General features: G+C 38.7%; 1 protein-coding gene across 10 annotated transcripts in view; it reads left to right on the plus strand.

Moving 5' to 3' along the window:
* DOCK4 (dedicator of cytokinesis 4) overlaps positions 1 to 17637 on the plus strand; it is a 314593-nt gene that overhangs the window by 163778 nt on the left and 133178 nt on the right. For all 10 annotated transcript variants that reach the window (XM_060777644.2, XM_060777634.2, XM_060777638.2 and 7 more), the window contains 4 exons: positions 6154 to 6235; positions 7334 to 7394; positions 13809 to 13941; positions 15800 to 15888. In XM_060777644.2, the coding sequence (XP_060633627.2) occupies positions 6154 to 6235; positions 7334 to 7394; positions 13809 to 13941; positions 15800 to 15888 (365 nt within the window). The remainder of the gene's footprint in view (positions 1 to 6153; positions 6236 to 7333; positions 7395 to 13808; positions 13942 to 15799; positions 15889 to 17637) is intronic.

Below are 17637 nucleotides of genomic sequence, written 5' to 3' on the forward strand. Positions count from 1 at the left end.
TTTAAAAAAGCTTTTGCCCAGGGCTGAATGTGTATCTTTTCTCTAGAGCCACGTGGATACTGGGAAAACTAATCCATATCTGGTTTCTCAAAGCCAGTGTAAATACTGGAGTTTAGAGAAGTATGTAATTATGTGTAGTATCTCCATGTAGTTTCACGTGTCACCTTCAGGGAAATGGGTGTTCTTAAGCATGTTGCTGGTAGTTGCCACTGGAGGCTGCAAATTGTTGAAGCTATTTCTTGAAGTCAAGATGGAACTTGCTGCTGATGTTTGAAATGTCCTAGAAACTGTTTTCTACAAACACTTCCACTTCTGCAATTTATCACACCACAGGACACTCTTGTTGACCAGTAATAGAGTTCTCTTCAGCATTTTTTCCACCAGCTTTGTCTTGTATGTGGTTTTGGTTTTCTTCTTATAGCAAGCAGAAAAAAATGAAAAACATTTTGTTTAAACAGCTGGTGCTGAATAGATTCCCAGTTACTAGTAATCTCAGGACTGTTGCTCGGGAGGAAGGGGATGGAGTGTGAAGTGGGGTGTTTTTTTTTATAAAAAAAATCAAGACACTCTTATGTGCCATTGCTGTCATGAGTTATATGTCATGCTGTCTTGACCCTTGACTTTGATATGCTTTAGGCATTGACAGTAAATGCCTGTTAATAGCACGTCAAAGCCAATAAGAAAACATATTCTTATCTCTGGAGCAAGTGAAACCATTTGAATTTTGACCTGGAGTAAATAGGAATAATAAGAAGAGGAATTTAAGATAAAACACTTGAGTTCTGGAAATGATTTGGATGATTGCACTGTCTGTTTATGCATCTCTTTTCTTCCAAATTTTTAGCTTTTACAAAACCATACCAATTCTTGAGTGTTTGGCTCGGGAAGTTATTCTATCCAAATCCAGATGTCATCTATCAACACTGCAGAATCATAGCAGTTTGATACCACATAATAAACTGCCAAAGATCAGTGCTATGGAATTTTGGGATTTGTAGTTTGGTAAGTGATTTACCCTACTCCTGCTCTGGTGCCACAACAAACTACAAATCTGTGTATTCCTTACGATGGAGCTATAGTAGCTGAAGTGGTGTCACACTGCTATAATTCTGGTCTTCTGGATTAGCTTTGTATATACTAACTGACAATATGTTTCTCTAGGATTTCAAACTATAATTTTTTCGCGGCGTGTTAAGTCCTAGGAGGGAGCCAGACGTCTCAAGTGGTGGATTCTGGGTAACCCAAAGGAGTAAAGTGGTAAAGCAATGGAGAATAGAGTTGTGTCCTGTATTTCTTTTGATATAATGCTATCTGCAGGGGATCATTGCTGTCTTGTCACAGTTGATTCTATTTTACTCAACAACATTTGTTTTTTTTTCAAAATGAAAGGTATCCTCCTGTCCTTTGCCTCACATAGCAGCATTTCCTGGGCTGGTCTGTTTCTGAACTTTCATGTTAGATAATTATAGCACCATAATGTCAAATAAACATAAATATCTATCTCCTACAGAAAACTGGAATTTATACATCGACAAGGTACTAATGCTCTCTAGTGAAGAATTCTAAATTGTTCTAAACTACATGTCCCAGTGTTCCATGAGATGCTACCAGGCCATTCAATGCAAGCATTGGGGGGGGAAAAACTCTTGCCAGATAATAGTCTTAGTTATCTTCGCATCTGAATCACCTGATATGGAGACCCACGATACACTCTAGAAGATAGTGAAGTTGGGCTGCATGACAGTAACAATTTGGAAGTTACATTTGTGACAAGAGTGTTACTGTGGGGATGGTTCATTCTGTTTTAGTAAATATATTTAAGAACAAGTGTGCTAGACGATCAGCCAAATTTGAATGCCATACCTAAATAAAAGGGCATGAGTTTTGTTTCTTTAACTTGCAGAGACTATCATTTTGAATGGCAGTAGTGTTGACTGTTCAGAAATGTGATAGATGAAGTATTTTTAACTTGGAAAAATAAATGAATAGATTAAGCTTGACACCTTTTAGTTGATTTTGCAATGTATATTCACATGTGTACTTGTGTGCTTTTGCTTTCACAGAATCAAATTATCCAATAGATATATTGCAGGCATTCACAGTAACTATTTCTGTTTTGAAGGGGAGTTCATCTCTCTTTTTGTGGAAAACTGAAGTTAGTACAATTCAGTCAGCTTTCCACATTCATTGGGGTTGGGGGCACATGACCCTCATTTAAAAAATGCAGACCAGCTCTGGAGAAATCTCTAGGCCTCCCAGCACAACATTATGATCAACCTTCAATTTCTAACTGTGATCAGCCTTCAGAAGTTGACCACAAAATCACACTGAAGGATTTAAAGATTCCTAGAAAGAACTTTTAAATCAAATATGTGAATAATGAAATCTTCAGATGTTATTTGTAAAGGTCCAGCTGTACCATGAAGCTTTTTTTGTTAATTGTTAGGGATTTCTGCTTATTTCTCTCTTGGTTGTTAACCCTGCAGATCTACAAGTTACATAAGAAAATTACTCTGCCGTAATTTTTATTCTTATAAAGCATAAGACATTTATATAAAAGTTAATACACTCAAAATTTAGAGGGTGGTTGGTCCTCCATGTAGTGTTAAAGTAGGTGGGATCACAAGCATTGTATGCTCGGCATCTGTAAACTGGATGTAGAACTGTCATAACCACAGCATACAACCCCCTGTTAAGTCAACTCCACTAGCTGTCAGTCTGCTACCGAGCACGATTCAATGTGTTGGGTTTAGCCTATAAAACCATAAATGGTTCTGGCCCAGCTTACCTGTCTGAACATATCTCACTGTATGAACCATCTCAAAGATTAAGATCTTATGGGGAGGCCCTGCTCTCAGTCTCTCCTTCTTCACAGACGCGGTTGGTGGGCACGAGAGACAGGGCCTTCTCAGTGGTGGCCCCTTGACTGTGGAACTCTCCAGTGATATTAGATCAGCCCCCTCCTTACTGGCCTTCAGAAAGAAAGTGAAAACGTGGCTTTGGGATCAAGCCTTCAGAGAATAATTGTAATGTAATAGATGGATATGGAATATGTGCAATGACTATTGGAATGGCCCTGGTTTACAATTGTGGATGGTGTGATTTTAATAGTGTATTAAAATGTTTAATATGTATTTATTTTTATTATATATTTTTATTTTTATTTTTATTGTATAGTTGCGTATGTGTAAAGCCACCTTGAGTCCCCTTTGGGGTTGAGAAGGATGGTGTATAAATATGGTAAATAAATAAATAAATTAAATAGTCCTAACAGAAATATGGTTAAGTTTTCTAGCATCAAGAGGATTGCTGTACAAAGTTGAAGGGAGTAAAAGGATACTGATGACCATCCAATGACCATCAGTGGTGGTGATAATCAAGTTTGACGTTTATGCCATTGGAAGTGTTAGTGGTCCTAATGCTACACTCAGGTCTGTTAGGACCATCCCCACAAATATATGTGACATTGGTACCATATGCAGGCCTGGACCTAAAAGTATTGTATGCATACATCACGTAGTCCTGAATTAGGAAGTATGCTCTTGATAAGAGCCCTAGTGGTAAAGCAGAATGTTTGGAGCATTACAATGCTCAGGAGTTGAGCCAAGAACTCCTCGCTTGCTGTGAGAAGTGACAGCTCTTCTGTTAATTCACAGTGAGAAAACCCAGCCAATGTGAATCTAGGTTTCTCACAATGTGAGGGTTCTGCCAGTGTAGGGTCTTTTTCTCTTCTCTCACTCTTCCCATACGTGTGTGTATCTGCCTTCAAGTTACCTGTTGATCAATGGCGGCTCTGTTAATTTCATAGGGTTTTATTAGGCAAGGAAGATTCAGAGGTGGTTCTGCCAGTTCCTTACACAAAAATAATGCCTACGGCATATTCCCACATGCCCCAATGCAAATGCTACTTCAGCAATTTTAATTGTATGCTACTTTGGATTGTTTTTCTTTCTTCTTGTCTTTCTGATCTATGACTGTTGCTTAGAGGGCTTGACCCTTGCCTGTCTTGGTCTCTGTTGCTCACCTGACCTCTTCAAAGTGACATTTACTCTCCTCTGAACTCTGAAACCTGATCAACTGGGGTCTGACCTCCTGCCAGGCTCTGACAGCTGTTACTGCTCCAAAGTTAGAAATTAAACATGCTAGTTTTGACTTGTTTAGAGCAAAGTTACAAAAGTGTTTCTACTTGCCATGAATATCCAGAGTGGAGTATGAGCTTGTTAAATGTTTCTTTATAAATGCATCCCAGAAGATGGGTTGTTGTAGGTTTTTCGGGCTGTATGACCATGTTCTAGAAGCATTCTCTCCTGGTTTCGTCTGCATCTATGGCAGACATCCTCAGTGGTTGTGAGGATGCCTGCCATAGATGCAGGCAAAACATCAGGAGGGAATGCTTCTAGAACATGGCCCTACAGCCTGAAAAACCTACAACAACCCAGTGATTCCAGCCATGAAAGCCTTTGAGAATACATCCCAGAAGAACCTGTCCGAACGCATCTCCCTTTATGAACCAGTGTGGAAACTAAGACCTTCTGGGGAGGCCCTGCTCTCGGTCCCGCCACCATCACAGGCACGTTTGGCAGGGATGAGAGACAGGGCCTTCTCAGTGGTTGCCCCCTGGTTACGGAACTCCCTTCCTGGCAATATCAGATCAGCTCCCTCTCTCCTGTCCTTCAGAAGGATGGTGAAGACCTGGCTGTGGGACCAAGCCATTGAGGCAGGGCAATGAAGCAAAATGGTGTCCTGAGATGGTTTTTAAGCAACTTTTAATGTGAATATAAGCGATTTTAATGTTTGTATATATTTATGGTCTTATGTCTCGGCATTGAATGTTTGCCGTATATATGTTGTGCTTCGCCCTGAGTCCCTTGTGGGGTGTGAAGGGTGGAATATAAATGTTTTAAATAAATAAATAAAATAAACTTAACTTTTACTAGAGGGTGTTCAGAGTTACGGAACCCCTTCCCTTGTGCTTTTGAATAGACTTGCACAGACATTCTGGCTATTTTTACTAGTGTACATAGAATCAAACATATGTTTAACAATCACTTGGCCTTGACCGAGGCCAAGGAGACAGCTGAGAAAGCTATACTTAAAAAAGGAATGTCCAGAAGGGGCTCTTATTTGCTTTGGCATCAGTTAGTAATATGATTGGAAAGTAAAGAAATGCGAAAGGTGTTGTGTGTGGGACCTGCTTGCTCTCACATTTGTCAGTTTGCCCTATCAGCATTGTTTACTGAGCCACCTGTCATTTTCATAAAACTGATGCTGTGGAGTGTATTGTTGATCACTGAGGGACAGAAGCTACATGCAGTTCTTCCTCTTGAGTAGTTTGTCCTTGTTTGCTTTGTTTGACAAAGTACAGCTGCCAAATCTGCAACTAAAGAGAAAGTGGGGGACCATCTTAAATCTTTTCTTCTGTGTTGTTTTCTTCCATAAAATTTGTTCATCCCTAGCTATTCTTAGCCAGTCAAGGAACAGGTACCAAATACTTCCTCTCTCCTTCCTGTGCATGTTCTCTTTTTTGGGAGGGGCTATTGCATAGCCGAAAGCACGAATGGAAGAAGATGTCTATCTGCCTTTAGCTTGCAGCTTCTATGGCTATGTTTTGTCAAAATAATAGTTTTTCTAGCTTGATGACTCCTAACACTCCACTCAAAAGATACCTGTGAAACTATTATACCGTTCTCAGTTTGTGTTTTTAATGTGGGTAGTGTGTGTGTGTGTGCGCGCGTGTGTGTGTATGTTGGTCTGGCTACCTATCTACCTACCTATGTCGCATCAAAATCAATAATTTTGGCCCCAAAATCTTCCATCAACTCACTCATTGGTTAGACTTATACATTAGTATACAAAATACTTTATGCAGCAATTCTCCTTAGCAGTACCATCTGACTTTGATTTAAAGCCAATATTGCTCTCAGCTATCCTACCTTCATGGAATTTTGTATTTTTACTGCATACCAAGAGGATTAAACTTTTGGGGGAAAAAGATGAAAAGAAAAGTTAGTGTCACTTTGGAATCTGGAAAGAGTTGATCTGGAAATAATAACAGAAACAAAAGTGCTGATTATATTTGCTCATTTCTGTGCAATAATAATGTCAAATCTGTCTTAATGTTGCAGTTATGTTATGTTGTTTTTCTCTTTGCAGTGAGAGATTTTTTTTAAGGCTTAATCGGAATGGTTTACCAAAATGTCCAGAGAAGCCAGAAAGACATTGTTCTCTTTTTGTGGTGAGTCATTCCACTTGTTCATTTATTTATCATTTATTTATTTATTTATTACAGCTTTGTCTCTGTTCCAGTTGCCCAGCTGTAAAATTCAAGTGCAAATCATAGGAGGGGAAAAATAGAAATGTCATGTCCTAGAGAAAGTTCCAAGAACAAAACAGTTCAATGTTGCAGATACATTGTCCTTTTGAGTCAGTAACTTTTCACTGGGTATAATGGCTTTTTGTATATTACAAGTAAACATACAGATAATCAGCTTGAATAGATTGCAGGCTTAATACACACAAATCACATAGTTTAGGGCATCCGTTTTTATTTTGTTTCCACTGTTGAAGAACTGTTATTCTCAAGTTTCTTTTAATGTCTCTCAGGACCACCCTAGTTAAACATGTGGTTAATCAATATACTAAGGCTAGGCAATTAAAATATATTGAATCGATCCTTTATCTTCTTGTTTATTGATTGGTCTTCAGTATCCTAGATGGAAACACATTGTCTTTTAACTTGCTGTCATCAGGTTTTTGGCTTTATATTATTATATTATCTTATTGTTAGGTGCCTTGAATCCCATTTGAGGATAAATACAATAAACCAAATAAGCACATTCTCCTACATTTTTAAGTACCAGTTAAGTATCCCTTGGAAAATCAGAAGAGTTTTGGATTTGGGATATCTGTCTATCTATCTATCTATCTATCTATCTATCTATCTATCTATCTATCTATCTATCTATTGGAATGCCCATATTTGCAATTATGCATATAATGAAAAAAATTGAGATAGGGCCAGTGTCTAAATACAGAATTCATTTGTGTTTCATATAAATCTTATATACCTAACTTGAAGGTAATTTTATACAATATTTTAAATAATTGTGCATGAAACAAAGTTTGTGCACACTGAACGATCAGAAAGCAAAAGTGTCACTATCTCAGCCACTTTGTGTATATATTTTTGGATTTTGGAGTATTTCAAATTTCATAATTCTGGATAAGGAGTGCTCAGTCTTTAACATCTGTAAATCATATTGCTAAATATTAATTATATAACAAGAAAACATGTCACATACTAATTATACATCGTCTTGATTTTTTCCACCAGGATTTGGGAAGCAGTGAACTCAGGAAGGACATCTACATCACAGTCCACATAATACGCATTGGTAAGTACATTTAATTCCCCAAAGCCTTATGTTAAAGAAAAAGGCAGTAGTTCTCAACCTGTGGGTCCCCAGGTGTTTTGGCCTACAACTCCCAGAAATCCCAGTCAGTTTACCAGCTGTTAGGATTTCTGGAACTTGAAGGCCAAAACATTTGGGGACCCACAGGTTGAGAACCACTGGGTCAAGGGCTGCACTATTGGTGGATAGACTCAATCAAGGAATCCACATCTCTGGATTTGCAGTATATGAGCAGGGCTGTTGATAATAGGGACACTCAAAGGGCTCTCATTCATGGGATCACAATCAGTTGGAATTGATGTAACATTTAACAATAAAATGACATTATGCCAGGTAAAATAGTTTAGTTTTTTATTAAAGTAAGGGGTAAATGTTTCTCCTTGATATTAAGCCTAGTCAAGTCTGACTCTGGGGATGGTGCTCATCTCCATTTCTAAGCTGAAGAACCGACGTTGTCCGTAGATGCCTCCTAGGTCATGTGGCTGGCATGACTGCATGGAGCACAGTTACCTTCCCACCAAAGCGGTACCTATTGAGCTACTCACATTTGCATGTTTTTGAACTGCTAGTGTTTTAGGAGTTGCTATTATTGTTGTCAGTTCTTTAGGACCACAAGGTAGTACTTTGTCTTATGTTTGAATAATTAGTAATATGCATAGAGTTGCCCTAGGAAGAATTTTAGGGCTGGTCTAGATACAAGTTGTAGAATGTGACTATGTCTCAGACTATATGGGGAAGGTCTCATGATTCAGCAATTTATTCTCTCTATACAGTGCCTTGAAAGCAGTCACTTCGTTTGTTTATATACTATATTGTTCAAATGAATCTACAATATTTGCACAACTGAATAATTCTCATCATCACCAACATAATATTCTGTTAGGTAGCTATGACCATCTGTTGCTGTAAAAAAGAATACAAAGTCCTATGCCACTTGAGGATGAACACATTTAATATAGCAGGAGTTTTTGTGCAGTATAATCCATCTCATCAGGTACATGCACTGTTATCCAGTGAATTTCACTCTGACAGTATCTGGGTAAAAGCGCCTGATCTTTGCTTCTCCAGGAAATGTCAGAATTTTCTTACATGTATAAATCTCTCTCTCTTAATGTCTCCCTCCGCCCCTTGCTCTCTGCTACCAGAGGACTGTCAAACATGCAGGATCTACTTGTAGTCTGAAATGATACAGTCTTGCAGCAATTTTTATTGTAAGACAGTGGTTCTCAACCTGTGAGTCTCCAGGTGTTTTGGCCTACAACTCCCAGAAATCACAGCCAGTTTACCAGCTGTTAGGATTTCTGGGAGTTGAAGGCCAAAACATCTGGGGATCCACAGGTTGAGAACAACTGTTCTAAGTGAATGTATTTTTCAAGTCTGGGCATCTTCAGGAGAGAAAGGTCAGAATGACACATTAATTCTAACCAGCCTTTGCTTGTTTCTTTTTAAATTGTGATTGATAAGTGTTTACTAAACGGCCTTGGGCGGGGGTGTTAAAAAAAATCAGTGTTGATTACAATTGCTGTACCCTTCCCATCTTCCCCTCCATTTATCCTAGACCAGCTTTGCTTCCTGAATTTGCCTTTCATTTCTTTCTGTTTTAGTCTTGTAACATTCAGTGTTGATACAAGAATGCACATGAATAAAGACATTATTCACTTCCCTGGATGGTTTAACACAATGGTTAACATCATTCTAGACAAATCTGATTTAATCTACAGACAATGTTGAGGTAGTATAGAAAAGAAGAGTTGTTAATCTCCTTATGTAAAGAAGCTGTCATGTGGGCTTCACTGCATGAAGTGGTGAAATCCTTACCTGTCATCCATAGTGGGTTTTTCTTTCTCTTTTCTTCTCCCCCACATCTTGCCAGCTTGGCCTTTAAAGCTATAGTTGCATTTTGTGCTTTCTATAGTGGAACGTTGAATGCACCTTTATCTATTCATAACTACTGTTCAGTGTATGTTAATTGATAGTAGTCAGTATTTGCCTGTGCTATGGGAGTTTGCCAAATTCCAAAATGTATTGTTGAAAGGTTTCATAGCCGGATTCACTGGATTGTTGTAGGTTTTTCGGCTGTATGGACATGTTCTAGAAGCATTCTCTCCTGAACTTTCGCCTGCATCTGTGGCAGGCATTCTTATAGGTTGTGACCTCACAACCTCTGAGGATGCCTGCCATAGATGCAGGCAAAACGTCCGGAGAGAATGCTCCTTCAACATGTCCATACAGCCTGAAAAACCTACAACAACCCAGAAATTCCAAAATTATATTGTTAGCCTTTTATGCAATATTATAGTGTCATTCTGGGAACTTTGAGCAGTTTCTCTGGTAAGACTGATGAGAAAACTCCTTGAGAAGGAAGCAAAACTGTCCTCCCATGTTATTCTGGGAAATCTGGGCTGAATTGTTCATAGTATTTCAAAGAAAATATTTTAGTAGAAAATCAGAAGCGAGGCAGCTGAGTGACCTGGAAAGAAGATAGAAAGAAGGGTAATAGAAAAGGCAATAATGTAATAGAGCATTGTGAGGCAATTTTGTGTGATGGTTGGATCAGCCGAACATGACTTTGGAGACCAGGGTTTGAATTCCTGCTCCAACATTAAAAACCACTGAGTGACTTTGGGCAAGTTACACTCTCTTAGCCTCAGAGGAAGGCAAAAGCAAACCTCCATTGAACAAGGAAACTGTGATAGGATTGCCTTAGGATCAAGTGAGGACCAGAAATGAATTAAATTCCATGTGAAAATCCACCCTTGGGTATCCCAAGATTTCTTTGCTTCAGAGTTATAATTCAGAATGGGAGAAACTGCTGTTTTAAACAAAAAGCAGCCAGAACAGCCTTGTAATCAACTTGTACGCACGCCTAGAAATCACTTGGTGATCTACCAATACATTTCATATCTTGTGGTTCCATACCTGTTAGAACAGGGCTTCTTCTTCTTTTTTTTACTACTCATGACCCTTTTCCGCTCCAGAGATTTTTATGTGACCCCAGATATATGGGCATATAAAATAGCTGTTATAATCAAACATTTACTAATGACAAATTAGTATTTACAAGGCTTGCTAAACAGGTTGTCGGGACCCACAGTTTAAGAAGCAGTGGCTTATTATTATTATTATTATTATTATTACTATTATTAAACTTTATTTATACCCTGCCACCATCTCCCCAAGGGGACTTGGGGTGGCTTAAATAAGGCCACACCCATCAGTACAGAACACAGTATTACACAAAAACACAACAAAATTAAAAATACAATAACATAAAATACAGAACCAATATAAATAAACATTGCAACAATATAAACTCAGAACATTTAACACTAAAATGATCACAATGCATGGCCAGTTTCAAAGATTAAAAATTTAAAACCACTGGGTGATAGGGCAATGTAATATATCAGGACAGGGGATCCGGGGATAAGTCAAAATTTAATTTCACATACCAGAAAATAAAGTGCTTCTGAGCGCATTTTATGCAGTGTTTGGTCAGGAGTTAACATACATTCAGTCATTGAAGGCACACTGGAACTGCCAAGTTTTCAGGCCCCTCCTAAAGATTGCCAGGGTGGGGCTTGCCTAATATCTCTGGAGAGCGAATTCCAGAGCTGAGGGGCCACTACAGAGAAGACTTAGGTGTGAAGAGCATGTCTAAATCTGGGCTCACGACAAAATTTTCTGCATACTATTTTGATGTTCCTTTCTTAACATGTCCTGTCTCTTGTGGTGTTATAAGGATAAATGCAACACCTCTGCATCTTTCCAGGTAGATAGTTTGCTTATGGCTACAGTCAGATGTTTGGGTGTGAATTCAAATAGCTCTTTCTTCTACATCATTGACATGCCACATTTTAAAGGGTTGAACTGTAGTGTGATGCACGCCTTCTAATAGACACTGGACCAGAATTGAAGATTATTCAGAAAACGACTGCACCAATGTGGGCCACTGACTAGACTGCATATTAATTGAGGGTTTTCATCTCTACTATGAGATGGTGGCAAAGTCACCTTGGAGTGGAAGATAACTGTGAATTCACCCTTTGATTGCAGTTTGAGATTCTAGAGATGTTAGCTATGAATGTTAAATGGAAGACTTAGTATTCTGTTCGACACATTTTCTGTTTGAGTTGCATCTGCTCAGCTGCTTATGATTTCGGATCTTGCAAAGCCTAGAATAGACACTCTGTATATGTGTGTTTTCATTACACCAGTTGGACCGCAATGCATTTTATGGCCATGCAGCACAGCTTATTTTAACACAAAGAAGACATGGCAGGCAAAAGAAGCAAGCAAAAACAGAGATTGTTAGGAATAATGTGCCTTTTGTCACCACATAAATTAAACATATAGCTCATGGGGATTTAGAAAAGGGAAGGATTGAAGCAGGGAGCAGACAAGCTGCTGAAAAATTGTCAAAACAGTAGCAGTGAAAAGTTTGGAGAGCACAGGGATAAAAATCAGCAGATGTCGGTATCCGTTCTTACACAAAAGGGTATGCAAAATTGTACAGTTCTTGTTTTTGATTGTTCCTTAAATTCCTGGATTTTTTTTCTTTCTCTCTTCTGAGAATCTTTTGTTTTTTCCTTTTTTCCTAGTTCTTTTCCTGTCCTTGCTGTCATATAGACAGTGAAAACAACGGATTTTAAAGTGATACAACTGATTTTAATATTTGTGTATATTTATAATTTGTTTTATGTTGCAGCATTGAATGTTTGCCGTATATATGTTGTGCTCCGCCCTGAGTCTCCTTCGGGGTGAGAAGGGCAGAATCTAAATGCTTTAAATAAATAATAAACAAATAAATTGATTTTCTTGCTCAGTTGTGGCAGGAGTTTTCTGTTACCACAATCAGGATTGCAAAGATAGCTCACAGTAGGCAGAAATGTAAATAAATGCTAAGATAGACAGCACCATGGAGAGCTCCATGGATGTGAGAGACTGCTCTGGTAAATATCATTTCTCAGATAAGAGTGCAAATGGTGTCTGTCAAGATCCACATCTCTGACCTTATGTTGTAACAGATCCAACACATATTTGTTTTGACGTTGTTGTATGCATGCATCATGCCTTTTGTCCCTTCAGATGGTTTTTCTAGGGTAGGACTGGGTAACTGAGGTACTCTTGTTGCTGTCTGGTTTTGGAATGCATCTCCCATAATCTGCTACTATTCACCTTGCTGGATAGGCTTGATGGGCCCGTAGTTGCCCAACCCTGGTTTAGAAAAAAGCTGAGAGGAATGAACTCATCCTTTATACAGTGTTTCTTAACCTGGGGGAAGGGACCCTGGGGGCGGGGGTCATGAGGGGAGTGTCAGAGGGGTCTCCAAATACTGTCATAAAACACAGTGTTTTCTGTTTGTCATGGGCATTCTGTGTGGGAGTTTTGGCCCGATTCTATCTTTGGTGAGGTTCAGAATGCTCGTTGATTGTAGGTGAACTATAAATTTTGGCAACTACAACTCCCAAATGTTAAGGTCTGTTTTCCCCAAACTCTACCAGTGTTCATATTTGGGCATATGGAATATTCGTACCAAGTTTGGTCTAGATCCTTCATTGTTTAGTGCTCTCTGGATTTAGGTGAACTACAACTCCAAAACTCAAGGTCAATGGCCACCAAACCTTTCCAGTATTTTCTGTTGGTCGTGGTAGCTCTGTGTGCCAAGTTTGGTTCAATTCAACTGTTGGTGAAGTTCAGAATGCTCTTTGATTGTAGGTGAACTATAAATCCCAGCAACTACAACTCCCAAATGACAAAATCACCCCCCCCCCCCAACACCACCAGTATTAAAATTTGGGCATATCGGGTATTTGTGCCAAATTTTTTCCAGTGGATTAAAATACATTCTGCATATCAGATATTCACATTACTGTTCATAACAGTAGCAAAATTACAGTTATGAAGTAGCATAATTTTATGGTTAGGGGTCACCACAACATGAGGAACTGAATTAAGGGGTCGCGGCATTAAGAAGGTTGAGAACCACTGCTTTAATGTATGGAGTCTGGCAGTCTCTTTCCCTGAGAAAAGTTTTAAGTTAGAGCATGCTGCTGATACTGTAGCTATGAAACCTCTAGAACAGTGGTTCTCTGTGGGTCCCCAGGTATTTTGGCCTACAACTCCCAGAAATCCCAGCCAGTTTGCCAGCTATTAGGATTTCTGGGAGTTGAAGGCCAGAACATCTGGGGAGCCACAGGTTGAGAACCACTGCTCTAGTACAAGTTGCAGTAGTGAACAGGTCTGTTGGGAGTGGGTTGTGAATATGCTCTGCTTTGTCTTCAGGTACAATCTGATAAGATCAGTGTTTTTTTAGATGACAGCCGACATGATTGTACTCCTTCCCTGGTACTCATTTGAAAGATGCTATCTACTCTTCTTATGTTGTTTTTACAGGTCGAATGGGAGCTGGCGAAAAGAAAAATTCTTGCAATGTACAGTACCGACGACCTTTTGGTTGTGCAGTCCTCAGTATAGCAGACCTACTAGCTGGCGACACAAAAGATGACCTTGTTTTAAAAGTATACATGTAAGAGAAAGTATATTTGAAATTCATCGCAACAGCCTGTAGGAAGTCGTTTTGATCCCTAACTTTGTATTTCTTAGAAGACCATTGTTCTTTTTATCAAAATTTCATTAAGAAATTAGTGGGTATTTATTTTCATCTGTATTCACATGCTAAGTTTCAATTCTGTATTGAAAAATGATCATAGGCCAACAAAGAGACTGTAGCTGAGCAGCGTAATACATGTTTTGCAAGTAGAGATCCCAAATTCAATCCCAGGCAAAGACTTTCATCTGCATCCCCGGAGAGTCAGTGCAAGCTGAGGCCAAGGGCTCAGATAGACTCAGAATAAGACAGCTTTCTAGGTTTCTACATATTTTTATAATGTGCATATTTTTGAACTAGCTTCTTTGGAAGCAGGAAAGAGGCACGTTTTCTGACTTTGGTCTCAAATGGTTTGGAAAGTAGTAATAGAAAACCACAAAGTGAGATATCACCTACATTCAGGAGGAACTTTTGTTGTTTTCAGGGTTAGTACTTGGATTACAAATCACCTCAATGTCTCAAGGTCAATACTGCAGGAGCCTGTTCCCCTCCCTTGGTGTGTTGAATTATAGCTGCTGGAAGTAATGGTTTTGGGAGCAATTTAGTGTGCTCTTATTTTACTTTAATTTTCTGACAGTTCAGTTGAAAGTGTTCTCTGCTGGATTCCTCAGCAGTAGAGAGGTTTACTTGCCGATTGCATTCTGCTTTTGTAAATGTAACTGTTTATTATTTTTTTTAAAAGGGATAGCATTCTTTCCTTTGTAGCAGACCACACATGAAATTTGGATTATAATTACATTCTAAATAGAAAAAATATTTTTATTTATTTAACTGGATTGTTGAATTTGAATGAGTTTTGTTGTAAAAACAATTGAATTTCCTCCCCCATGTAGCTAGTTCCCTAGCTTGAATTGGCATTGGCAGCGAGCTTCCAGTAGTGTCCTATTTTTAGTAAACACATCACAAAAAGTCCATTACATTTTTAACCTTTAGTTACTTCATATCTATATCTACAGAGAGTACAGACAGTATGACTTCTGCTGCCTGGAAGTCAACCAAAGGAAAAGTTGCTCTGGGGAATAAAGTACAAAAATCTCAAATATGCATCATAGTGAAACAGTGTAGGTTTCACTTTTGCAGGTTTAATTATTTTCAGTTTTGACTAATACGATCTCTGTAGGAATCTCTAAGTTCTTTACGTGACAGTCCCAGATCTCAAAGGATGTTACTCTGACCTACTAATGGAGAAGGATTCCTTGTGTTCCTTTTGACTTTGGGGTTCAACACCTCTGAGGCCTCAAAGGACCTTCAAAGCGGCCAGTCCCTGCACCGACTATTCCTCTAAACTCTTACACCTTAAACAAAATCTCAAGCAAGATGTTGCTCTGCAAGTCTCACATAGTTACAATTTCTACCCCATTCTGTCTATTGCTAATCTCTTTGTCTAATCAGAAGGCTGTCAAAAGTCAAAAAATGATGTGTATATTGCACTTTTTACTTGGTTCTTGTTGCTTTCAACAACCACTGGTCACTCCAATGATGTCAGGAGCATGACTGATTTTTCCATGAGCTGACTAAAGGGAATGTTTAGAGCTAGGTATTTCCCCAAATTTGGACTTTGGATACATTCTTAGATTATATATTTGTATAACGTTTCACTTAAGCGGATTACCTTAGTCCCATTGTCACAATACTCTACAAACAAATGGATATTACTTCGGTTTTGCAGATGAGAAGATATAATATTGATATGTGTTACCTAACTGGAGAGAGACCTAAATTTAGAACATTAAATACATTCTCTGTTTTATAAAATGTTTATATTCCTTTTTTGCAGGTGCAACACAGAAAGTGATTGGTATCAGATCCATGAAAACATCATCAAAAAACTGAATGCTCGTTACAACCTAACGGGATCCAATGCTGGTAAATCCCTTTTTTGATTTTCTTGTCAAAATTTGAAATGCTACTCTGTTGCCATAATTGCACATTGGCAAGCAACATGAAATTGCACATTCCTCCAAATCCTTTTTTAACTTTGATGGTTCCTGGATTGCCTTACAATCCTATGTGTGTTTATTTGAAATTCCACTGTGGGCAGTGAGAATGAGATGAAAGTAAATGTAAATAAGATGAATATAGTTACTGTCTTCCATGGTGAATTACCTCACATGGACTTTAAGAGAATGAGGTAGGAATCCTTTGCTTGTTTTTCTGGAAGTAAGTACATTAAATCGGAGTAGAATATGAGTACCTTGAGTAGAAATGAGTAGGATTGCTGTCCATGATAGTAAAGGTAAAGGTTTTCCCCTGACATTAAGTCCAGTCGTGTCTGACTCTGGGGGTTGGTGCTCATCTCCAGTTCTAAGTTGAAGAGCCGGTGTTGCCCGTAGACACCTCCAAGGTCATGTGGCCGGCATGAGTGCATGGAGCACCGTTACCTTCCCGCAGGAGCGGTACCTATTGATCTACTCACATTTGCATGTTTTCAACTTCTGGATTGACAGAAACTGGGGCTGAGAGCGGAAGCTCACACCGCTCACCGGATTCGAACCTGCGACCTTTTGGTCAACAAGTTTAGCAGCTCAATAGTTTAACCCACTGCACCACCAGGGGCTCCATGATATAACCCTGAATATATGGGAATGCCCAAAAATGGTGAACTCTGGTGACATGAGAGGTTGGAAAGAGTTAATATTCCTGTACAGTTAATATACGAAAATCTTAAAGCATGTCAAGAATATGTTATATGCATTGCATTTAAACTTTGATGTGCACTAAATTGGCTTCTATATTATATATTGCTAATCTAAAATAGTATTCTACGACTACCTTTAATTAGCCAAATGTCACAGAGGCTGGTGGATAGATGTGGGTAATTTATGTGAATTTTTCATGCCAGTAATGCTGCTGTTCAATAACTAAGAGTTCACTGGATGAGATGTAGATAATTTTTCTGCTATAATTGGAACTATCATTATAATGCTGAGAATGCATGTGTGCTCCCATGAGACATATGATGCCTAATGTAAGCCAGAATCAAGCTATAACTTGATTTATATGACACTTATACTCTTATTAAATTATAACCCTAAAATAGCTTCACACCAATTGACTGCATTTGATTTTTTCTGCTAGAAATGGGAGGGGAGAAATTCTAAACAAACAAAACATTGGTATAGATTTTTCTAGCATCTCATGGAAAAATATATCTCAGTTATAGATAGACCTGCTCTTGACACTCAAAATATTCCTTATACCATTTGTATTCCATATGATCAAAGTAAGTTGAAATGGAATTAGTCTCAGCTATACCTTCTGATGTGCTTGCATTATGGAGATTCTGGGAGGGTTTGAATCAACTCTATGCAAGCCTTTGCTTCACACTTCTAATTTTATATATAGTTTTCCATCATTTTATCTTTATAAATTAAGGTAAAGGTAAAGGTTTCCCCAGACATTAAGTCTAGTTTGTCTGACTCTGGGGGATGGTGCTCATCTCCATTTCTAAGCCAAAGAGCTGGCATTGTCTGTACACACCTCCAAGGGAGCAGCACCTATTGATCTACTCACATTTTCCATGTTTTTGAACTTCTAAGCTGGTGGAAGCTGGGGATAACAATGGGAGCTCACCCCACTCCCCAGATTCAAACTGCCAACCTTTCAGTCAGTAAG

This window comes from Anolis sagrei, chromosome 5, assembly GCF_037176765.1.
Source record: "Anolis sagrei isolate rAnoSag1 chromosome 5, rAnoSag1.mat, whole genome shotgun sequence".
Taxonomy (NCBI): domain Eukaryota; kingdom Metazoa; phylum Chordata; class Lepidosauria; order Squamata; family Dactyloidae; genus Anolis; species Anolis sagrei.